The sequence below is a fragment of the Osmia lignaria genome, chromosome 12, assembly GCF_051020975.1.
Source record: "Osmia lignaria lignaria isolate PbOS001 chromosome 12, iyOsmLign1, whole genome shotgun sequence".
Classification (NCBI taxonomy): Eukaryota; Metazoa; Arthropoda; class Insecta; order Hymenoptera; family Megachilidae; genus Osmia; species Osmia lignaria.
Window position 1 is genome coordinate 6,051,231 of NC_135043.1, and position 25,401 is coordinate 6,076,631.

Sequence of the window (25,401 nt, forward strand, 5' to 3'; positions counted from 1 at the left end):
ATTCCTCTTTACCATTCCTTATTCCTCTTTCGATATTGCGATCTAAATCATCCTCGCTTCGTTGCTAGTCCATACTTCGAAGGAGAATGAGAAAATAACTCGTTCTATAGAAAGGTACAATTCGTACCAAAACGTACAATTCGGTTTACATTTTACTAGTTAATAAGATTCTTCGGGGTAATGAGTTCTTCAATCTTCAAGTATCTCACCTAGAATTTTCCTTTCAATTAATTCCTTCAGAAAAGTTAATTAACATAGCAACCCTTCAACTGCAATACAGTTTATTCGAAATTAATTAACTAGAGGAAATTGATAGCAATCTATATTATAAAACTTAGCTCGAGAACCACCCTCGAAAAAGGTGAACCAGATAAAAATTATTAAAATGACGAATTTTAAATTTATTATTGAGATGTCTTTGTCAAAATTTATGCCGAGTTTTATAAAGATAAAGAATTTCCATCTTTCAAATATTTATTTTCAATTTTGAAGTAAATGTACGCCCAACATTGTTCTAGCGTCGATGTTCGAACAACTTCGAGAAAATATTCCCTTTTGAAATATTAACTTGAAGGTTTCCCTCTCTCGGGGTTGCAATTTTACCACTGCACTTGTTGCAATTGTTCGATGTTCCCGTTTCGAGGACGACCGAAGCGAATTATTTACCTTCGACAAATATTTTACGAAATCGAATCGTGGCACGCGATTCTGTATACCAAAGATATCGCAGCCACATCGGCCATAATTTATAATTCTGACATTAGGAAGTATAATACATTATCAATTTCTTACGTCAAAAGTATTTCTGAAATTGTATACTTACATCTATCTTAAATTGAAATGTTTAAAGAACTTAGTTGTGTAAACGTAGTGAAACTCAGCCTTAAAAGCGTTGTTACCATAAGTTCATTATTCAGGACGAGAGGATTTTACTTCTGAAACGTTGCCAATCTTCTCTATTTATTTGCCGTTTGTACGTCGACGTTAACCTCTTTATCGGCGTCACTTTGCTTTCTTTCTTCCTTAATGGAAATTTAAATTAACTTTCAACGGATTCGTGAATTCGTTTCAAGATATTCTATACGTATCGTTTGATCAACGTTTGGTAGAATTGTACGAAACAAAAACTAGCAATTTTATAGGTTCCATCAAATCCCTTATTAATCTACATTTATTCTACTTATGTTCTACTGATAACAGAGTTTCTAATTTCAAAAATTTCTTCGGTGTAAGAAGCATATCTTTACGCGTGGGCGTTAACCCTTAGATGGCGGACCACGTGGAGTGCCCCAATTTTAGGTTTCCCAACTTTGGGTCACGATTAACTTAGGCTGCGCTGTTTAAGTGTTAAAACAGCGGTCGAATTTGCTTTTTCAAGCGGGAAATCTGAAAGTGGAACGAAGGAAGTCGCGTTTCGCACGGTGTGTGTCCTGAAACCTTGGCGTAAACGTCCTCGAAGGACCGGTTCAGAAATCTAGCCCTCAGGCAACAGTCGGCCGCAAACCTCATCTTGCCCCGGGCGTTTCGTACGAGCAGAAAGAGAAAAAGATTCGAAACACCTGCCCGGTTACCTCGGATAATCGAGTCGGACTCGTAACTCGCGCGATCGAATCACTCTGTATCGATTTCCAGCATCTTCCTGTCGTTTTATTCTTATTAATCGTTCGCAAACTAGATTCAATTCTCGATGGGAAAATAGCTGATTTCCAGATTTGCAAATTTTCCTGAATATCAATTAGTTTGCTCGCGATACGATACACTTTTGATATTTTAAACGAAATTTTAAATATCGTAGAATACTTGGGAAAATATGATCTATTATTCATGCGAGGATGTTTGCAAATTTTCAAGAATACCAATTTGTTCAATCACGAGTCAATGCAATCTCAATGTTTTAAGTTGAATTTGAAATATAAAATACGCATGAAACTATCATTCTTCTAATTATATCGAGGACGTAGCTCGTTTGCGTTACTTTTGGAATTTGCAAACTCTGCAAAATATTAGTTCATTAATAGGTAGATGCTGTTTCGAAACTCTAGATTGGACTTTCAGTGCCGTAGAGTTGTTAATGCAGCTATTATTCTGTTGTTTTATTCAACTAACGTTGGCGCTGGAGATATGACTTATTTGCGGTGCACTCAGCATTTGCACATTTTATAGAATATTAATTTATGGATAAACCAAGACAATACGGATTGAAAATTCACTCCTATTAATATTTTATCATTCATTCTATAAAACTAAATGAAATTTCTTCTTACCAAATTTCATTAAGAAAAAATTCATGCATTATTCAAGTTCAAAGGAATGAAATTTTCAAAATCGTTCACCCTTTCTCAGAAGAATTTAATTATCTCTTATTAAAATCAGAGGAAATTCTCTTTTCTCTTTTAAACAAATTTAAGAAACGAATGAGAGAATTTCTTCGTTACCAAACGAATAACAAATAATCTCACGAGAGGTATCTTTATGAAGCGAGGAACGTGTTATTTACGTGTTTTAAAGAGATTCGATCGGGATCGATGTTGTAATCACGGTACAGTGTAAATAAGGGACCAGCACAGAGAAACGTGGTGTTCGTTCGAAAGCGATTGAAACAGATGTCTGTTTGACAGGGAGAATTCGCGCGAATGTCGTGTATTTGCGACAGCACGCTTGTCAAATGAGGTTGGATTTATTAGTAACAATAAACCAACTCGCGGATACGCGTGACGTATGCTCTTCTACAACGTAGGGGGACAATATGATTCAACGTTGTATAGGACAATGTAAAATATGGAGAATAATGTAACAGGTTTATTTTGTATAAAACTATAAATCACGTCTAACGTGTCAACTAAATTCTTTGCTGAAGCTAATATGATATCGAGATACCAGGTAGAATGGCGAACAATTTTCAAATCTAAGATTTGTAGAATTGTACAAGCTGGTAGAATGATAGAATGATAGAAAATAGTGAAATGGTAGAATGGTGGAGTAGTAAAACGATGAAATGGTAGATGGTAAAATTTAGAGTGGTGGAATAGTAAATTAATGGTAGAATAAAGGAACCCTCGAATCATAAGATGGCAGAATCGTGAGACGCGTGTCTAACGAAGTATTAGAATAAGAAAATGCTAAAATTGTAGAATACATATCATAGTACTACAAAATAACAAGATTGCGAAACTTCAAAGTTATATTACGAAATTCTCAAATGTTGAAGTTACGAAACTCGGAAATATTTGAAACTTTTCGTGTAATGAGATTTTGCGATTCTATCCTTTGCAATTTTAATCATATACGTGACAATAAAATCTAATGAATATTTTCCCCTCTAATAATCAGAGAACAATACATATATTTGTCCGAATTATCTCCGAACAGAACGTAGAAATTCGATTAAATATTGAGATAAGGTATTGAATCCCTTGATACCCTCTCTCTCACTCTCGTTTCTATTCTCCAAAGCTGATCTCACGATTCGATCGCGGTTTATGCATAGAAACGAGGAAAAATCAGAAATTTCATCTCTCTCCCTACGCTTATAAAAGCTCGCGTGTTCATCTTTGCATCGCGTGCTGTTTCTTACGACGTATTCACCCTCTCTGCGCTTGTTTTTTTTATATTCATAGAACTTTGTAGGTGAATTACGCATCGTTTTCCTACCTCCTGAAGTAAATTCTGAAAATATATACAGTAGATACAAGAATTTTCTTTATAAAGCTTCAAACATAACGAGGGAAATACACGAACCTAAGTATACAACTTATTTGAAACCTTCTAAAAAACATTGCACATCTTATGAAATAAAATCGTACAAATTTTTTTATAATTCATTATTTTTATTTTAAAGAAGTTTCGTTACACTGCTTGGTAGAATGATTTAAATACAAAGCTCAGGTATTATATCGAATTCTAATTTACTAATCTAATTAAAAATAAGGTTGCACTCTTATATCCATCCAAAATAAAAGGAAATATATTTTCCAGAGTCATACAACTTCTGTCTAACCCGTTTTCACCATAAATCAGAAACAGTAACGTCGAGTGTGTCAGCCTATGCGTCACCCCATAATATATACCTACCAGCATTCCATTACGTATCCCATGTCGCAGGAACGTGATCTTTCCCGAATACAGATTCTCCGAAAGAGAAACATCAGCAGCCAGTGCAATGGGTACATTTAATTTCATAAATGTTCCGTGGCTTTGGCCACGTTGTTCTTACCGACGAGGAGCAGGGTTAAACGTCCATAAAATGAATTGCTTTCTACCCTCGACCATTCGATTCCTTGGCCCCGCGTGTTCCAGCCGCGACCCAAGAATTATGGCCGCGAATTATTGCCCATCCTCGTGTAAGTAATACGTTCATCGCATTACCCGTGAAACTTTACAATCCATAGTTTTATTAAAACGCGGAACACTCGCGTCTGGCGAGTTTATTCCGCGTCGCGTGCGGCTTCTAAGCGAAGAATTTCATTTTTTCTTTTTTTATTCCTCGGAAGGAATAAAGAACCGTCTTATGTTCCTGCGTCTCGGCCTTTTTTCCTTCCCTTCTCTATCGCGAACATGGAAACGTTTAAAACGCGAAAGGGATTCCGAGTTACGGTTTTCCACGATGAATTTCACCGGCGTTTAACACTCCCAGCCCCGTTTCGGTAGGCAACTTTCCGGCTGCCAGGAATTTTTTTTTTATCCTCCTCTTTATTTAACTTCCGTTTTAGAACCGCACCTGGCGGTTTGCGGATTTTCGCGGTATTTACGAAGCGATCGAGCCAGGTTTCTGGGAGAATTAGTGTTATCGTAGACTAGTTACCAGCTAATTTATACTGCGTGTTAACCTTTGAACAGCGGAACGTGGTAAAATTGAGGTCTCTCTCCATGGTCCGCCGTCCAAGGGGTGATACTTTGAATATAATTTAGAATAGGGAATTTGATTGTTCTAATTATTATATTTCTGAAATTTATAAATTTCTAATCAAAATTAAGTCCCAATATAATTGTGTTGGAAATATTTAAAAGAGACTCGTACAGAATTCAAACATCCACAGTTTGTTTCTCCATTAACGATGTTTTACCAAAACTGCAGTAACCTCTAATAATTAACAGGAACGTTTTTTCTTATCTGCCGCATACGCTCGTCCCACGAGGCGTGACATTTCCCGCGAGCGTTCCGCTTCGTCCTGCAATCACCGTGAAGCGTATTCTGTCATCGTTATTATACCACGGCATTTGTTACACTGGCACGGTTATCACAAAATTTTTTCAAATGTTTACGAGCCAACCATGCCCCTGGGCGTATCTTTTGTATTCCACCGCGATGAGTTCTTTTTTTCATCTGAAAACCCTTTTATGTCATTTATTCCTCGTGTTGCTAGCTAGGCTCCAGGCAATTTCCAAAATGTTAAATAAAGAGTTTGGAAAATTGTAGATAATTTGTGAAGGAGAATTTCGGTGAAATTTTATTCTTGTCCGCTGATTAACGAAATAATTGAATAATATATGAAACAATTATTTCATTATTCTCGCTCCTGTACGTTTCACCCCCTGTATACTTCGAACAGTATTATCCAGTCCCAAGTGTTCCAGCTCTTTGTTCTTTTGAGTTATCAAAATCAACGAGATATAAATTGGTCAATTACGAAATTCGAATTAATAAGCTAAAATTAAATCGAAGGAGCATGGATAGCGGGACATCGAGAGATGCGCCCGAAAAGGGTGTACGCGATTCCGATTGTTCAAAGCGACCGTTTGCCAAGCGGGATGTAATTAACCATGAACTTTAACGCGTAACAGCGGAATAATTGGTTTGCACGGGGAAATCGGGGCGCGGAGCGAACTGAACGCCACAGGATGGTTTAATAAAAATTGAGTTTGGCTATTCGGTTAATTTCACAGGCTTGATAATTCCGCTCGGAAACCAGCTAACTTTGTTACCCTCTCCGATAGAATTAATAACTTCGAATGTTAATTGTAAATCAAATTTAATTGCGAAACACAAGTGCTACTCCCGAGGCTTTTCCTGAGAGTAAAGTAAACCGGAAGTAAACTCCAGAATCTATGAAAGTTAGTGCGTGCATGGAAAGACGAAATTTTAATCCGGAGCCGCGAGGCTATCGGAACCGGTAGTCTTAGTACCGCGCTCGAGATAAGGATAATCCCTTTGCATAAACACTCGAGTCATCGACAGTAAACACGTCGAAGTGCGAACACATTCAGTCGTTCTTGAGCCTTCTTCGAGACAACACGCAGAGTTCGTTTCGTATGTATTATATAATATATATTCATATCGTCTAACTAATTTACATTTAAGCGTACTATAAATTGAATATCGAACAGGAAACTTTGTTATTGTTTAATGTGGTCTTTTAAAATGAAGACTCTATTGCACTTTGAAATTTAATTGAAAGCCATTCGATAACAGTTTTTGAAATGGAGAAGAAAGAGAATGGGAGCTTCTTTCACTGCTATTATCCCTTTCGAAATTCGATCTCGCGTATTTATAACGTCGCTACGCGGAGTAGCGAGGATGTGCAACGGATCGAACCGGGGTGGAAAAGAGGAAGAAAATGTAAATAACTCGTTGGAGAAATACCTTTGAAGGTAGAATGGTTCTTTGATCTCTTTAAGAAGCTCCCAGGCTATCGATACACCATAAATTTAGTTAGATCCCGTCGCAATTGCGAGGACAGGCACGTAATAAAAGTAGCGTCGCGTAAAAAGCCAGATATTAGATGTTAAAGTGGCTGAAGAATCTCGCGTGACTTGCTGCTTTTCTTTGATAACCGGACGTATTTTTCGATTGATCGTTTCCGGGGGAGTTTAGCGCAGCCAATATGAAAGTTTCACCCTCGTCTCGTGCCCGCCTTCGAATCTGAAAGGATACTTTAACGTCCATCTGTGTATCCATGCGGAAGGATCGCGAGCCTTTCTCGAAACTTTTCGATCGTTATACAAGTTTTTATCAACACGTCGAACGGCACAGTTAGAAACAGTCATAACTAGTACGACACACGATTTTATGAACTGTTAAAAATATTTTCGAATAATTTTCTTATCTGTTATTTTAATCCTTGAATTTTTACTTATTAGAAAAATACGTTTTTGAATTTTCATCAGTGGCAATGAAATTTTCGCCTATTTTAAAAATTGACAAACTTCTAATTTAAAAAAGAAAGAAGTTTCAACGAAGCGGATGTTCGTTCGATGCAAGAATATTCTACGAAAATTCTACGAAAAATCGCTTCCAAGTAGAATCGAAGGTAACAATGAAAACGTGTGTCAGACGTAGACAAGCTTTCTTGGAAAATAAAGCTCACGCGAACCGAAGGAAAGTGGAAAAGCCTCGGTTGCAACGCGAGCTGCGTTCTTTCACCGGAGTTTCGAGCTCTGTTTTCTTTCTTCGCGGCGCGATATTAAGCCCAGGGACCTCGGTAAAACGTTCAAAGTGTTTACACACCAGGCTAATAAACTTCCAGGGGAATATCAAGCGAGCAACAATCGCGGCTACCCGTTTTATTGACAACAGAACCGTGACCTGGTTACCATCCCGTGCTTCCCGTGCATTTCTGTTCCCGCGGCTGCCTCGAAATACCATCGAGAAATATTCGAAATTTCCCGATGCAATTGGGGACATTGTACAGTTCACGCGTCGGGTGTTATCGTTCGTAATTTTCGCGGCATCCTAATGCGAAATTCTCCGAATATTTTTCCAACGGCACAGATATTCGTATTTTTCGAACAAACAATGGGTAGCCGAAACGCTGATTACGCGAATCGATTAATTATCCGGACGTTAATTCTATGACAAATGCGTCGTTGTATATTGATTAATTCCAAGTATTGTTTAATTCGTTGAGGATGAAATTGATAGTTAGCTTTGTAATTGATTCATTGTTTGCTGTGATATTTCGTTTGAAGAATTAAAACTGATTGTGGAATATAGAAGAATACATCAAGGGCGAAAAGCAGAGGGAAATACGAATTCACGAAACAATAAACTGTTTGAATTCTTATTTATTCTAATCTTGATGTCGGAAATCGTTTCGATCTCGGTGGTCGCGTATGCCATTTCCAGTCGCGGTAGCGAATTTTGTCGTTTTCCAAGCATCTTCAGAAACCCCTTCAATTCTCGATAGCTACACGTCGCTCGCTACATACCCCGTCTATTTGCAGTTTCGACACAAGGAAGCAAAGCAACCTGGAACAAGGACAACACTGGCAGGATAGCAGCCTCGACAGTCGTGCCTTCTTCAGATACTCGGAGAATCCCGCAAAACTCACCCTGAACAACGTCCGTGAGAGCGACGCAGCCGTTTACAGATGCAGGGTCGATTTCAAGCAGTCGCCGACCAGGAACAGTAAAGTCAATCTCACGGTGATCAGTGAGTATTCAACGGATCAGAATCTCTACCATCTTTGATCTTCCTCTTCATCCTCTTATTCCCCTTCGATCTACATTCTATCATTCGCGTTTTCTCATCTACGTTATCGTTTATAAATATTCGAACGGCTAGGATGAACAGCATCTTCATCCGTCGGTGCGCGGACCATGAAGAGAGCCAGAATCTTAATTTCGTATTTCACATTGTCTTCACTTTTTAAATTTTATACCGTTCTAGGATTAGTTACATTATAATATTAATATAACTCTACTAATTATTTAATTTTAATTCTGTTTATCTTAAGTATTTTTGACAAACTCTTTTTTATTGCAGTTTTCTTTTTAACGCGCATTCCAACCAGTTTTCCGCCAGAATCCTTTGATCCTTTGTTACTTGTATCCTCGGCTGGATATGTATTTCGTTCGTCCCTTGTGTCTGTCCGTTTCATTCTCCATTAATCTTCTCGTCCTTCCGTTTTCCTACGCTTTGAGTTGGCTGCATCCATTACTTCCTCTTGACGCCGTAATGCAATATCTTTAGCCTTGTCTTTGTTCGTTTGTTTATTATGGTTTTCTTTATCAGACGCTCTGTTTATCGGTATACACATCACTTCATTTTTCATCTTACCGAGTAATTTTTATTTCGCTTTCCTTTCCGTTTTTTCAAACATACGAAATCTTTCGGTATTCTTCATTACTTTTGTTTAAGTATTCTTCTTGATTTTTGTATTATTTATACATGCTAGGTTCTTACATGTAACTTTGTTTAATTCTTTCGTTAATTTTTCATCATTCGTTTGATTAAACCTCAATATTCAACCTTTTTTCCCCCCTCCTACTTCTTTGACGTCTTTCCTGCTAATCTACTTCTATTTCCCTATCTTTTTTCTTTCTCCGCGATTTCTCTGTTCCTCTTTGGTCTCCTTGGAAATTGATCGAGGCTTGCCAGACCGCTTTTCGCGATTAGCTCGAACAAACAGAGAGTGGATTCGGTCTTCTTGACCCGGATCCACAGTTCAGCAAGCGACGATTAAGAGGAGTTTTATCTGAAAGTCGTCGGAATCGAGGGAAATACGAAATTAGATCGGCATCCATGATGCTTAACTCGTCGAAATCGGTGCATCGATGTCGGTGATATCGATAAGTAGATTTCAGCTTACGGTACGGATCTTGTTGTCGTTTGAAAAATTTTCTAGTTGAACTCTAGAGCCATAGATATCATTTTTGTGACGCCAAAAATAATAAGGTAAAAATAGAATATAATAATCATAGAATACTCATAGAATATTTCACAAATATTCTAATCATAGAATGTTTTGTTTGCTAAAATTTTCTAATTTCATGATCAGAGACTTTGGAACCACTAAGAGTTAATATTAGTTATTAGACAAATATTAATTTCAGTGCCATAACCCTATTTGCAGAAAGTTTATCACTCTGAATATTAATATTACCCTAGTACGAAATTAATATCAATCGTCTATCGGTCCATAAACCATTAGCAAAGTCAGTTCAACTAGAATCAATTTAACCCACGATCAAATCATTCCAATTATCCACTACATCACCAAACGCCCATAAATTCTTTATTAAAAAATAGTCGAGCATAATAGACAAATACTACAAATGAATTTCAAATCATACAAATATGAAAAATTTAATACTTCTTATGAGTAATGGGGCCTCCCTTACAGCCCCATCTTCCCAAGAAGATAAACAAGAAAAATGTTTCTTATTTTCTCAAGAAAAATCTACTATGCTCGCCGCAATCCAAAACAATTTCTCTGCAAATAATTTCTTCTTTGCAAAAGCAAAGAAGAAGTCCCCTCTCTCGTTCAATTCCCCGGCTGTCTGGGTTAAAAACAATTTGCATAGTCGAAGCGTGGCGTCTTCTTAAGTGCTCCACGGGTTTGCCAGATAAGAATACCAACCACCACAGTGTGGTGTCGCGAGATGATACACGCCTGTGCGGTAATTCATCGTCTTGCAAATTGATTTTGCCCCGTGGAGAGTCGGTGTTCGCAAACGTTCACTCGAAAAGGGGATGAAGCAGAGAAGAGGGGGTTTGGAGGAGAAACGAAGGAAAAAACGAAGGACCAAAGCGATCTTATTGCGTGAAATTATTACAGTACCGCCGGAGCAGCTTAGTATATTGGACGAAGATGGAAAGTCTCATATACCCCACTACATTCTAGGCCCATACAGCGAGGGTGCTTCTTTGAATATTACATGTGTCGCTGCTGGTGGTGAGTACTCATACTTTATTTCTTTATTTTTTTAAGTAGATAGTAATCACACGCCAATATTGATATTGTTGATAAAAGTTAATTTTCATGTTATTTAATATGTTGGCATGATACTTTTTTTCTATTTTTGTGGGATTATATTCGAGTATCCTGTCTTTTCTTATTGCCACAAACATCGTTTTTATCTTTTTATCTTACTATTTATCGATCCGTGTAGCTATTGTTCTCTTTCGTGGGAGCTTCAGGTTACCTTTGGAAAAATGGAATTCATGGATCTTTTTTTACCGGTGATTTATTGTTCCATACATTGTAATTTTGGTTCGTTAGAGTCTCTGCTCCTTTTTTTCCTCTTCGGTTTTAGTTTCTATGGAAGTTTCTTTCTATACGTATTTCGTTCTCTGGTTTTATGTCCTCAGACCCCTTATAAAACTAGATGTTCCTTTTTTGGGGAGGGGTGGAGAAACGTTGGGAATATTTTCCTTCTGGACACGGCTTACACCCAAAAGCCTCAAACAGTATTAAATGTAACAAACCCAGCCGTGAAAACCTCAAAACTCCGCGGGTTGCATCTTCTTTTTTTCATTTGTCCCTGTTTCTGACAGTTTTCCTGTTTTCCCTTTTTACTCTCCTTTTTTCCCCCGTGTTTCTGATTCTACTATCTCAATCCTTTTTTGCACAGTTTCGTTCATTTCCACTTTGCTTTCCTCCTTTTTTCATCCCTGTTTCTGTAATACTGTAGCTGCAGTACGTTTCTCTTTTTCCCTTATTTTCTGTCCTGCTCCTTCCATCCTTGCTGCATTGCGCATAGCTCCATTCGTTTACTGCTCTATTCTCGCTCTATCTTCATCGCATATTTCACGTAATTTCTATGCTTCATACAACGAATTTGCAACTTTTCATCTTAAATAAAGAGGAAATAATTTTACACCTATTGAAACTCGCAGAATTTACAATTCATGAACTAATTAATTTCTTAGCTAAGGAAATGAAAATTTCTTGGCCACGTATTTAAATTTGTACATACAAAATCTAGGCTCCTTTCTGCTGTCATTTTTCCCTTATTTCTTTTCCTTTCCCCGAGGAAAAGGACTGTACAAGATCACGAGGGATCTACCGTCTTGCTCAAAGCGAAATTCACGCCAGGGGGTAAGGTTTTAAATTGATTAATCTAATAAAAAGAGACCAGGTTGGTTACCACGTGCGTACCATATTTCTACAACGAGGTATTCTTTCGAGAAAGGAGATCTTTTCTATTATATTTACACAGTCACGATCTCGTTGCTCCTAAAAAAGAATTTGCTCTTCTTTCACATGTTCACTTTTTATATTGTAATCACGAATGACGATGAATGTTTGACATGTAATAGAAATTTTTAACAATTATAAAATATTCATAACTTGTTAACCCCCTGCAGCTACAACTACAAATTTGGCTCAATCAATTATATCCTAAAGTAAAAACTTTAATTAATATCCCAGAATTTTTGCAGATTTTTTGAAAGCCAAGAACAATAAAAAATTAGCCACGAACTTAAACAATCCCCTTTACAGATCGCGTCAGTAACATTAAGATTGCTGACGGAGGGCTAATAATAAATTGAATATTTTTGTAATAATAATAAAATAGAACTTCAGTTCGAATATGCGTGAAATAATTTCAACGACATCCGCTATAGCGTGAGAAAATTTCCATCAGCCGGAAGGTTGATCGTTTCGAGGGCCGGAACGAAGTATGATTAAAATGAAAATTTAATAGCGTCGGAGAAGATGAAGCACGCGGCTTAGTATAACGTTCTTCCGGTTTTCACGCGAACGGGTGAGAGCACACGCTCGCGTTTATCTTAACGCGTCTTCGGCTCCTCCGAGGCGCAACCCGCGCTGCGTATCCTTTTATAAGGATCTATAAACAGACGGGCAGAAGAGAAACGAGAAGGTCGAGAGTAAAAGAACGGATTGGCGAGGCAACGCTTTTGGCTCGCCACGAAATTTATATCCGCTACAGGCTCGTGAGTAAAATATTGTGTTCAACGAGCAAAATGAAGAACGAGATTTATTAACCAACTACTTGACGAGTTCCTCCTTTTCACTTTTCATTTTAGCGATCGCTGCGAAACGTTGCTAAGAATCTTTAGAAACGTGGCCATTTGAAAATTATTTACTTCGCTGTAAATCATACATTCTGAAAAATAAAAGCGCGTCGAAATTGGAATGTAAATATCGAAAAGTTTTTTAGCTTGAAACTCGGTAATTAATTTTACAAGATTTATGAGTGAAAATGTTGGCTCAAGCGGAAACCGGATCGTCTCGTATTCATGCACGATTTGCATTCTGCCAAGAAATAGAGGAGGAAATATTGAAACAGATAGAAACCGGTCTAACTGCACATCTAACTACTCCAAGTTGTCTGACTAAGTACTGAGTTGTACTACTCAAAGAGATACTACCTCCGCGAAAGCGTTACGTTCTCTACACTTTTAAACGATTCCATCGCGCTTTAAATTGCACTTTGCAATTTAAATTGACTGACATAACATTCTAAAAACCCTCTTTACCTTCTTATTTCATAACAGTTGTTTAACCCTTGAACAGCAGAGCCTGGGTCAATCGAGAGCCAAACTTACAAAACATGTTAAATATTTAAATTCTGAACGAAAGAGTTTCATACATTAAAATAATAATTGTTAAAAAAGCACCGCGAAACATAGATAATGAAAATCATATTAAATTACAATTGAGGCTCTCTCCATGGTCCGCTGTCCGAGGGTTAAATCGTTTGGCATTTTATAAAATTAAAAACGGAGTTAAGATAAGGTTCTACTAACAAATCTTTTTTCAAAAATATTCACAAAGCTTAAAATCAATATTGCAGTGATTTATTTTATGAAACTACCCTATAGATAGATATGTGTATCTTACGTGTACTCTCTGCCGCGTTCTCGTGTCTGTGACATTAAAACCGACCGCAGACCGTAGTTTCTCGTACAACTTCCACCGTTTATTATTTACTAGGGTGTATTTATTTATGAGGAATTGCAGGCAGAGGGTTTACGCGGCATAATTCGGTACGTCTTTTCGTTATTGCGCTCGCGTGCTAAGAAAATAACTTGCCAACACTATTTCCCTCCGAAATCGCCATTTAACCTAATTTATTGCCATTAGAAAGAGAGAAAAAAGCATACTGTAGATCGTGAAAACAACTGTCTTCGAGGTGTCTTTTTCAGAATTGAATATTTTTAATAATCCTAAGCGTAAATGTTTAATTAAGACATCGACGAGAAAGTCGGAATTTTATCGTCATAATATCCTCCATTAATCATGGAAATACTAATTTTACAAAATCGAACGTGTTCCATTAATCCATTAATCCTGTCTCCAATATTCATGGGAATTAAGCAAATTACGAAGGATTAAATGCACTGTGAGATAGAATATCGATAAGTTTCCCGCTTAATGTTTGACGTTAATGTATTCTAGTCATGCTCGACGTTACTTGCACTGGATTAATCGTGTCGAAGGTTTGTCGTGTCTGAAAACAAAAGCAAATAAATAGAATAATTTGATGCAGTTAGAAATTGATGTTCTACAGGAGCAGTTACGTTTTTACTTGGCCAGTACGAATCCGAGAGCACTCATTGCACATTGTTTTATCATTTCGAGAACCGTATCACCGGCCTCTTTCAATTCTACCTGCGATCTCTTGATTGGACCAACATGTGTAAACAAACGGATAGAGAAAACAAAATATACGTGGAATCCGACAGGATACGGCCGCCGCGGTGCACGGAAAAAATATCAGACGGAAATTTGAAATTCCTATTTTTACCACGACCATTGATTCTCCCTTTTAAATATTTCAAGGATTCTTCTATTTTTATCGATAAAATGCAACGCAAATATTCTACGATACGTAGCCTTTTTTTCATCCCTTTTAATTTGTGGAAAATGGAAGGCACAGAGACGGGTCGAACGTCTATTTGTGCGGAATGAAACGTTTATAAAAACCTTGCTCCCTCTTGGAAAAGAATTTTATTTGACGAAAATCGTGTTGGTTATTAGTAGAAGGGAATAGAAATATTATTAAATATAAGATTGAAAGTTGTAGAAATGTAAAAGAAGTCGTCATTTATCTTCTGTGTTGAAGGATACGTCACATTTGCATTTCAAATGATCTTCTCTCTTTATTCGAAAGAAAATTCCAAGAATATCTTTTCACTGATTTACCGGCGAAAATGGTGAATCGACAGTAGAGAGGAAAGTTTGTACGAGAATCTTGTTCATTCTCTGTTTCGTTTTACTAGGTCGACCGCAACCGCGAGTGACGTGGTGGCAGGAAAACGCTCTCCTCGACGACACCTACGAAACCGTCGGCACCAAAAGGGTCCGTAATGTGTTGAGACTGGAGAAACTGGGACGTGAACATCTGAACGCTGTTTTAACTTGCCAGGCATCGAATAACAATATGGTCGCAGCTATATCGAGCTCTGTCACCTTGGATATGAACTGTGAGTACTTATACAGATTCCCAAAGTCTTAATTTTTATGATATTAATATAAAAAATAATTTAGAACCAAACTAATATCATTTTTATTTATTATATATTACAACATTTGATATATGATTGAGAAATATTAAGAATAAATAAATATTAATTCAAATTCGCGTCAAGGGGTGGTCTGTATATGAGGCTTTCTCCCTTACATCGTCAGTCTCCCCGCGACCGTCTAAGGGGAAGGTCGAGGTTCCAGGACATCCGCATTTTTCCCGGGAAAAGCTGATTTAATTTCTATCTATTTATGTAGAAAAAATAATCTGATGATACTTTCAATTTATTACCTTTTATCGAAAAACTCATTTTATCGTAAAATCATGTTTAAATAGCTCTTGATAAAAGCGAGGATTATTCTTAGGCAAGTATTTACCAAACACTTGAACGATGCTGTTAAAATCGTTTTCAACCCCTTCACGCCGCTCTTCGACCAGTTTTCGACCCTTAAAGCAGGATTCTCGCGATGATTTTGCAAACACTATAGCCGAGGTTCCTCGGACGGAAGACTAATGGATGGTACAACGTGTTTCAGTGAGGCCATTGTGGGTCCGCATGCAAGGGGAAAACCGTCCATTCAGTGCTGGAACCACGTACGAAATCGGCTGCGAAGTCGTCGGGGCTAGACCGACCCCGACGATCACATGGTCGAAAGGTAGCATCATGCTGAGGAACGCCAGACAGACGGTGAGTCTTTGTTATGATTCCAAAGCTGAATGTTTTGAGAGTTTTATCAGAAGAATAGGAAAATTCAAGCGCAATGATTATTCTCAAAACTTCTAGAGTATACGTATGATATACCCTACATTGTATGTGTACATTCAATTTTCTTTCAAGTCAAAGTGAAAGAAAATATTTCATTTATCCTGCATTACTCTTAAAATTACACTGCTTTCACGTCTAAAGAATTTCTGATCCATTTAAACCGAAACGAGCACCTTTAAACATCCGCAACAGCTACAATCTCATGGAAACCCGACGAAGCCAAGAAAATGTTCAATTATTTCTCACTCTCCCGACTCGTTTCCATAATATTGTTCTTCAATATAGGATTCCATTATCTCGTTGACGTTTGCTCGGAAAAGAGACAACAGACTTCGTTCGAGGAACAGATTCAACCCTCCGGTCGCGAAGTGATTTAATTACCTAGTTGTTAATAAAAGTTCTTTAATACGAAGGAGAGGATTTAGTACATATAAACCTTAACATGTTTTTGCCACGATAAATTTAATTTCAGGAGAAGAAAATACTTATAATTATAACGTGCCTGACCATACGTGAATATTTCTACTGCGCCAGTCAACGTCGCTATTTATCTCGCCGGCAATTATATTGCAAATTATTTCGCAAACGTCCAGACGGTTTGATCGAGAAAGCAATCACGTCGAGTCGCCGCGCCGGGAACTCGATTCCACGGAAATCGACTTTCGTCGCGCCTCTCGTGTCAGCTCGATTCCGTAAATCAGCCCTTTCAAACTTCTCCGCTTACCTACAGGCTTTGTTTTTTCTACGTCGGCCCTGTGATTACCAAACGGTTCGGTAAACTGTTTTAAATTCATGAAAGCTATCCCACAGATGAGCCCCGACAAGAACGTCACCACGAGCCTTCTCACCTTCGAGCCGAGTATCGAGGATGCCGGCAAGTTCCTCTCCTGCCATGGCAGCGTGCCGGATATCCCGGATTCCGAGATGGAGGATGGATGGAAGCTCGATATATACCGTGAGTGTTTTCATGGAAATTTCATCTACATATACCATTACGTAACATAGTTCTATGTTATTTTACTATACGTTATGTCATTTCTTGTACATGCGTGTGGTAATTACTTTTGAGATCATTATTTATATTAATTACTGGTAAACAAAAAAACCCAGTGTCCAAAAATTATAATTAAATTAAGCTTTTCATCATCAATACCACACAATTTCACTTTTAATTTAGTTTTGTTCATCATCTGTCAATGTAATTAAACTAGGATGGCAGACCATGGAGAGAGCCCCAATTTTAATTTAATATGTTTTGTAAGTTTCGATCTTGATAGAATCGTTGTTCAGGGGTTAATAGAAAAGAAAGAAAAGAACAGAAGCTTCTTATTTTGAACAAAAGTGAAATCTGATCGATTGGTTTTCACATCGGTGTCCAATAAAAATGATATACGGTTGATGAACAATTTATTGGCCGGCCGAATCCAGCAGATAATTTAATTCGCGTAATCGATAGGAAGCTCGTCTAGCAACGATTGTTTCGTTCCGTGAGAAGCTGAAATAGCTTTGCCGAAGTTTCCTCGTCGATGAACAGCGTCAGGGTTTAATATGAAACGCGTGTCGAGAATGTCCATTCTTCCAATTAACTTTACCCCCCGTGGCTTATTTGGATTAACTAAAAAATTTTAATTAATTCTTTCGAAGCCCTTCAAAGCGGCTGGCTGAAACTCTGCCCGTTGAAGATTGGAACACCGTTCGTCTATCCTTTTATGAACGAATTTTCACGTGAATTATGTTATGAAGCGTGTGAATAGAAGTGTTTGGTAATGGAATTTATGAATTTTTGAGAATTATTAATATCAGAGGAAATAGAAAGCCGAGAGGAATACAACGAAGCGTGAAATTAAAGCTTAACACTGGAACAAACACTTTTTCAAGCTCTCTGAAAAGATCATAGATTTTATTTTTATAGGAAATTCCATTTCTTATTAAAACTTATTAAAAACAAATTTTAATTACTGCTTGAATTTTTTTTATTTATCGAAGATTATACATTTTATTTCACCATAAAGAATCGATATCGACCTCTTCCCTGTTGAACGTTTGATAAAGAAAGAAAAGCTTGCATGCCCAATTGTTCTAGAACTCGTGTCATTCTCATCGCAAAGAGTGCTTCGAATCGGTTGAAAAGCCAGATTGGCACGATTCATCTGTGCAATTTTTGCCTTCGTTAAGTCTTCCATTTTTCAGGCAGTTTCTTTCCCTCGTATTGCCTTGTTCCGCATTGAATAGTCATCCTTCTGTAAATTTCCGCTCCACTAACACCCTCGGCACTTAAGAACCCGACGACAGCACCGCTATTCCTCCAATGTGCAATCTTACAGTGGAACAGGCTTCTTGGCAACTAACCAGAACACGCTATAAACTAAACACAAATGCTTGAACCAGAACGATACCGATGCCAAATATTTAAAGTAAAATCCCCCCTCCACCGTCCCCTCAGTTTCGTACAATATCATTTATTTTTGCAACTAATATTTTTCATCACCGATGGACAAAAATAATTAAGTTAAAAATTATTTGACGATCGTTAACCATTGTGACTGGTGTCAGTATGGGGTTGTTCACCCCAGAAATCAGAGGAGCTCGTTGATTTGCCGGTACGAATTAAAACTCACCTCTGCAGTGGTATCAGAGAGGTTCGTCGGCTTATTTATCCAAGAGAATTCCGTCAGGCAGTGGCTGGTATTGGTTTCACGCTCGATCTCCGGCTGGCTATTAGCAAGAAATTCGTTCCCCGGTGGCCGTTCGATACCGTTCCTCCGGTGAAATGCAGGAGCGAAGAAGAATGAGGAAACGGTGAAAAGGAGAGAGGAAGAGAGAAAAAAAAAAGGAAACGAGCAACCTAGGATATCGATTCACGACGTTCGCCAACCAGCTCTTTGCTTATGATTTCTCTCGCCTGGAACCTCAAGGCCTGATAATACGAGTCTACCGAACAAATCCGATAATACCCGCTCGCAAGATTCGTGTCTGCAATAACGAGTAAATTTTTCCCTGTTTCCCGTGTTCTCCATTACTCTACGTGGAATTAGCGGTCCAAGTGGCTAATGGAAAAAAAAACCGTGGGAGGGAGCGAGACAGCCAGAGCGATAAGTGGCGAAAGAAAAAGAGGAAAAAGGTGGAGAAAAAAAGTGGAGAGAGTTTCGAGGGTAGTGCGAAGTTGTAGTGGAAAAAGAAGATGGATAAAAGGAGGATAGTGGAGACGGAGAATGTAAGAGAAGGGGTCGGATAGAAAGGAGAAAGTCGAGGAAACGAGAGAATCTTTAGCCACGGATCGGCATGTACCATTAATTTCCGTGAAGCTGACTTGATCCCTGCTCCTCTACTTCTTTATTTTTCTTTCTTTGCACCCTAGTTGGGAGAAACTTTTATATTGGACAGTGAAATCACAGCGTTAATCTCCAGCAACCGTGGCAGTGATGGGAGATCTCGGTAACAGTCAGTTTGTTTCGCGAATCATTTCACCCTTAGACGGCGAACCATGGAGAAAGTTTCTTTCATATGTAGAAATTTATTCTTCTTCTTTTTCTTAAAGAAAACAACCAGCACTGAAAAAGATTTTTAATTACGTTAAATGGTTCAGTTGAAAGCACATCAAATTACTCTTGTCTCAAAGTATTCTTTTATGAACGTTTAATAAAAAATATTGATATTCGATTAGTTTCATGAAATTGAAAGCTTCATTCATAGAAGAATGATGCTTGAAGGAGCAATGTGTTCATGAACATCAGTCCAGTGCGATTTAGCTTTCTGATCTCCGGTAGATTGCCGGAGGACGTTGGCGTGGAAGGATTAACAAGGAAAATTGATTTTGTTGTTATCAGAGCGGACAATATTGCATTATGGTAGAAACGGTAATTTAACTTGCTTGTGCTGAAAATCTTGGTTAGTAATAGCTGTTTACTGTATAAACTCGGTTTATTATATAAACGCGTATAATCGTTCATTATAAGTGGTAAACTGATGAAACATATACAGATTCAGTAAAAGAATTATTTCCCGTTTATTATTCCTTCATTAGAAAATTAAATTTTTATATTTCTAACAAGTTGACTAGTAGGTCACCCATGTGAGGATGACATTTGAATTTCTATGGAAATCCATTATTAATATTATTAGAAATTTGTTAACTTAGCTAATTAGAAATCTGTTAACTTACCTAATTAGAAATTTTACATCAACAGAACTTACTTAACAGAAGGAGCAAAATATTGTAAAAATAATAGATAATATGTGTTCGAAGTAAAAATACTAACCCATGAAATTTTCAACAGCATCGACGTGTTTTTCTGAAGCAACTTGTTCAAATAATTAATTTTCCAAATTTCAGACGAGCCAGTAGTCACCCTCGAGTTGGGTAGCAATCTTAATTTAAGTGCCATCCGAGAGGGTATCGACGTTTACTTCGAATGCAACATCAGATCGAATCCATGGGTCTACAAGGTCTCCTGGCAACATAACGTAAGTCCATATATTCCCGTACAGTTATACAGAAAACGTATAACGAATTCGCCTCGCGGTTTCGGAATCAATAATTTAGAAACGAGGACGAAGCTTAATTGAAAGACGAGATAAGCGAACGGGTTGCGCACCTGTGACGCAAAGTTTCCGTTTAAAATTTACATGCTGATCCGAGACGAGCAGAAACCGTCGCGTAAGCGTTCTTCACCAAACTAATAGCTGTCGTTCACGTCGATAAGAAATTTATCGACGAGTTTTCGAATCGTCGACGTAACCCTAAGTGGGACTGGTTAACTTGTTAGGACTCGTATGTCTTATCATCATTTATTCTTTCCCTTGCTTCACGTTCGAATTTAAATTACGGATATTTACTACTAATTACGCCAACCAAATATGAATGAAATATCCTTCAATTTCCCGGTTATTCTAAAGTTTCATTGCGATTAGAACGCACCAGTTCACACACACGTGAATATAGGGCAACTAGAGAAAACGAAGTCAATTGTTCATTAACCGATCCGATCCGCCAACGATGTGAAAATCGACAGCAATCATACTGCGAGGATTTGTTTAATTATTACTTGTGCCAATGAACATGCTTTCCTATTCAGCGTTAATGTTTGATATTAGCGCATTCAATCCACCGCCAGTTGTTGATGAATCACAAACACATGCTGTCCTACTTATGTTAGTATAATAATCCAAAACATATACTCTGTATATTTTTCATCACGAAAGATCTTTGAACAATTTCACGCGAAAGATGATTTCATATCGTGTGTAAAATTGATGTTTGCCTTGGCAACGTTCAATGGTATATCTTGTATGCCATCGTAAGATATGTTTGTACAGAGTATTTCTAAATTAAACGATCAAACTCTGCCAATTTGTTCTGTAAATAGACCCATAAATGTTTCGCTGAAAAGCCATGGGAAAATGATTGGCTATTGTTGAAACTTCACGTTACCCTTTTTTTTTTCACCCTTCGTTTATATAACATCGTTACACTAGTTTTATTGAAAAAATACACTGGAACAATTTGTGTATTTGAAAGAAATAGTGATAATTAAGAAATACGCCCGAAAAATTTATTAGATCCCTGAATCAGTGATCCGAATACCATCGCTCGTTATACAAGCGTTTATACCCCGTGTCTAAGGATCCTTTCAAAGAAATATAATTTCGCGCGGAGCGATTACGATCTCTCTGTCACGGGAGGGGGGAAGGACAGATTTATTTAAAAAGAAACGCAGACGACGTCGGTACCTTTTGTGTCGGTATATTGCCCCAAGTTCCATAAATATTTCTTCGCGCGTCTCCGGATCATAATGTCGTTGTAGTCGCGGCTCTTTGTCGATTCTTCGTTTGATTCGAGGACGGGACGAAGAAGATTTCGGTAGCTGCCAGTATATTTCGAGGTACATTCGAAGGAGTTTTCCGGGGCTTGAAAAAAGCACCAGGAACGAAAGACATTGTCGAAAGCGTTGAGAAATTGAAAAACTGTCACCACCCTTCGACCTTCATCGCGCTCGTGTTTCTCGTTTCTTCTTTTTTCCGCGATCGACGCTTCCCGTTGAATCCGAGGAAACATTAATCATCGAGAAATGGGTATACACTTCAAAATTACCTGCCGATATCCCCCCATGAAAAAAGGGAGAACGTTGTTACGCGACGGAATTGATCTTGAACGACACCGTATCCGTTAAGCGATAGCTCTCGATGATCTTACCATGCTGATATCTAAATTATCCTAAATTGATGGTTATTTTGTAAGAGAGACGAAGATAACTATGTTTTTGTATCAATTTTACTAAGAACTTTTGTCCTAACAAGTTAACAAATCCATAGTTTAGAAATATAAACGATTAGATTTTTGCAAATTATTAACTCTCGAACGGCGGACCATGGAGAGAGCCCTAATTTTAAATACAGGCGATACACATTGAGTGGATTAGATTTATCTCTTGTATGTTACATTGATCCCTCGAAGATACCTTATCCGATCGATGGCATTGTATCTTCGATTTTGCAATTCACAGGGCAATCCGTTGTACCATAATCCAGCTACGGGAACAATAATCAGCAATCAAAGCCTGGTATTGCAAAGCGTGACTCGCAGCAGAGCCGGGATCTATACTTGCATCGGTAGCAATCAGGAAGGCGACGGAGTGAGCAACCCTCTGAATCTGGACATCAAATGTGAGTATATTGGTTGGCTGTTCATTTTCGATTGTAGTTAGAGGGGGATATCACGGATTTCAGTGATTTTAGAGCCCGTTATCCGTTCAACCATCACGAATATTGGAATAATATCGCGGAAATATTTCATGCTATCATTGAAAATGTACATGAAGCTGAAAATCATGAAATTGTGAAGAGCGACAACTAAGTATTATAATACCGGTTGATAAATGATCGATGTGTATTATAAGTTCGAAGAGCTTAATTGATATACCATTTTGAGTTCTGATCGGTTTTAATTGATATATCATTTAATTCCTAATAATAGTTATTTGGCATATTGTTCCGGATTTCCAATGAAATCAAAGATGATGTTTTATTAAATTCGCTGATTTATTTTAAAATAAATCTGACGCGGGGAAATTACCAAACAAACGAGCGGAAAGCGTAGCACGTTCAAACGTTTCTCTGCAACAACATCCACAAAATTAATTACAAATTTTTTTCATTAAGAGTTTCTACGATAACGTCGCGTTGACCTGATCTTCGCGAAAAAAAAGGAGATTTAATTAAACCGTGGAGAAAATTGTTCAAAGGAGTGGCGAACAAAGGGGAAACAATAGAAAAGTTCGATATTACGAGGTAGAACAGTAAATATTTTTATGTCAACCCTTGAACAACAATCGACAACGTTTACCACCGCGTTCATTAAACCAGATCCACCACTCCGCGACTCCCCTCCCTTCTTTTATTCAAACATCCTTCACTGCAATATCGCGAAACAGATCATTTGCCAGGACAACTGAAAATGAAATCGCGCTCGTGGAACCCTTTCAGCCGTGCAATTCGCGTGCAACGAACCAGAGATCTCTGGTGTTTCCGCTTCGCTGCGGAAATATTTAGAAAGTACGTTTCGTTTCCTGTAAGCGACATTATACAACGACAGCCCAGACGTCGTTACGTACCTCTACCTGTTCAAACAGACGCTCGAAACGGATTGCCAGTCGGGGGAAAGGAGATGGCAAAAAGCTGTGTGTCGTGGCCGCTAAAACGCGTTTCAAGAAAACCGAATCGTAATAACACGCTTTTACCACGTAATGAAACGTTTAACGAGAGAGAGAGGGAGAGAGAGAGAATAAGAGAACACGCGTAAAGCGAAAATTCCAACGACTATCATGAAATTCCGCGATACAATACCGTTCGCGATGTAACGTCGTTTCTTTTTCTGTTTAACAAAGTCTCTCTTGTTTCCCAACGACATTCTCGCCGTTTCGAACGACCGAACATAATAGAATCGCGTAATACGACGGTACTTTTGCACTTTACAATGTGACTTTAATACTTGGACAATTTGAGATCTGCACTCAATAGTCCTGAAGATTTATAAGAAATTTCATCATTTATACAAGTTATATATCGATTTAGTTACGAATTCTATAGGGAAAGTTATTTATTCGGAGATGTCTGATCAATGGTTTACCTATACTACTTAAAATCGTACTACTGTCAGACATAGAAGGAATCTATTACTGGAGCGATCAACGCCAGATACTTTCAGCTTCAAAATTGAAAATAAATTAGTAGAATAAATAAATAAAGGGTAGAAGATAAACTGGTACCCTAAAAGATGGGTTTAATGCTCCAAGGTTAACCCTTTGATGACGGACCATGGAGAGATGCTCAATTTTAATTTCCAAACTTAGCTTTCGTTTAAAAATTCAATTTAATGCCCATTTATAAATGATTGCAATGTAGTATTCGAATCTGAGTGTGCCGAATAGTTATCAGAAATCTGGAATTAGAATTTCTCAGAACGTCTGAATCAGCTGGTGGTACGATCCGGCTAAACCGTCATGGTAATCAATTTTTCCAGCATTCTGTTAAACCAACGATCCTTCACTCACTACGGTAATCTCTCATTCGGTGGTAGAACGATCGATCTTGCCGCAAACGTGTCGCCGCACGGTTTCCGCGCGTGTAGGCGTCGCGCTCGGGCGTTACAAGCGTAATCCGGTGTCTCAAGTGCTCGTGTAACTTACGATCGGCTGACAGTCGTCGGTCTTGCCTCAGCCGTCCATATGGTCGGGCTAGCGAATCAGTGTGTAATGGCCTTAACGACGGTAAACTGGCACGGCTAATCCGCTGGACCGCATGGCGGCCGCTCGTACACGCTTTGCAACTGCCCGACCATCGACGAGGACCCGGGTACCGTTCTGACACATGCCGGAATTCGATGGCTGCGGCCATGTAGGCCGGGTTCAACCGGCCGTCTCGGCCAGTTAAAGGAAGTCGAGTGTCGCGGTGTTTGATGAGATTCGAATCGTGCGGAACCCGTACACAGGGAACGCGGTCGGATCGCGCGGAATTATATGCGTGTGCCACGCGGACGTTCCGATAGATTCGAACCGGAAACTGCAAACCATGCGCGAGCTATGATGGACGAGAATGGGATGCTTTTGTACGCGAGAGAGATTTTGTGCGATTGGAATGTACCAGGGTGTTTGTTGAGAAAATTTTCTTTTAATTTTCACTTTTTTATTGAAGAGTATTAATCGGTTGATTCTATATGAGATTCTATATCAAACTAAGTTTCATATAGAAGAAACCACATTTCGTAAGACGAACGCGTGGGCGTAACTCGGTGTCACTCTCCTGCACAGACATTAAGGGTCGCTCTAAATCATTACAGTCGGTTTAGCGGGGAAATTTGCATAGGCGCCATATGTAGAGAAAGCTGCACGTGTATGCAAGCCGGGTATGCAGCGTGCATCGAATCGACCGGTTCTAGAGTAACACCTATGCATTTCTGTTGCATCTTTATTGTAATTGAACC

At 38.4% G+C, this 25,401-nt stretch overlaps 1 protein-coding gene across 7 annotated transcripts in view; it reads left to right on the plus strand.

Annotated features, from left to right (window-relative positions):
• LOC117603119 (nephrin) overlaps positions 1-25,401 on the plus strand; it is a 278,717-nt gene that overhangs the window by 229,211 nt on the left and 24,105 nt on the right. For all 7 annotated transcript variants that reach the window (XM_034321926.2, XM_034321925.2, XM_034321928.2 and 4 more), the window contains 7 exons: positions 8,161-8,369; positions 10,498-10,614; positions 14,913-15,116; positions 15,694-15,845; positions 16,734-16,878; positions 20,257-20,387; positions 22,427-22,586. In XM_034321926.2, coding sequence (XP_034177817.2) covers positions 8,161-8,369; positions 10,498-10,614; positions 14,913-15,116; positions 15,694-15,845; positions 16,734-16,878; positions 20,257-20,387; positions 22,427-22,586 — 1,118 coding nt within the window. The remainder of the gene's footprint in view (positions 1-8,160; positions 8,370-10,497; positions 10,615-14,912; positions 15,117-15,693; positions 15,846-16,733; positions 16,879-20,256; positions 20,388-22,426; positions 22,587-25,401) is intronic.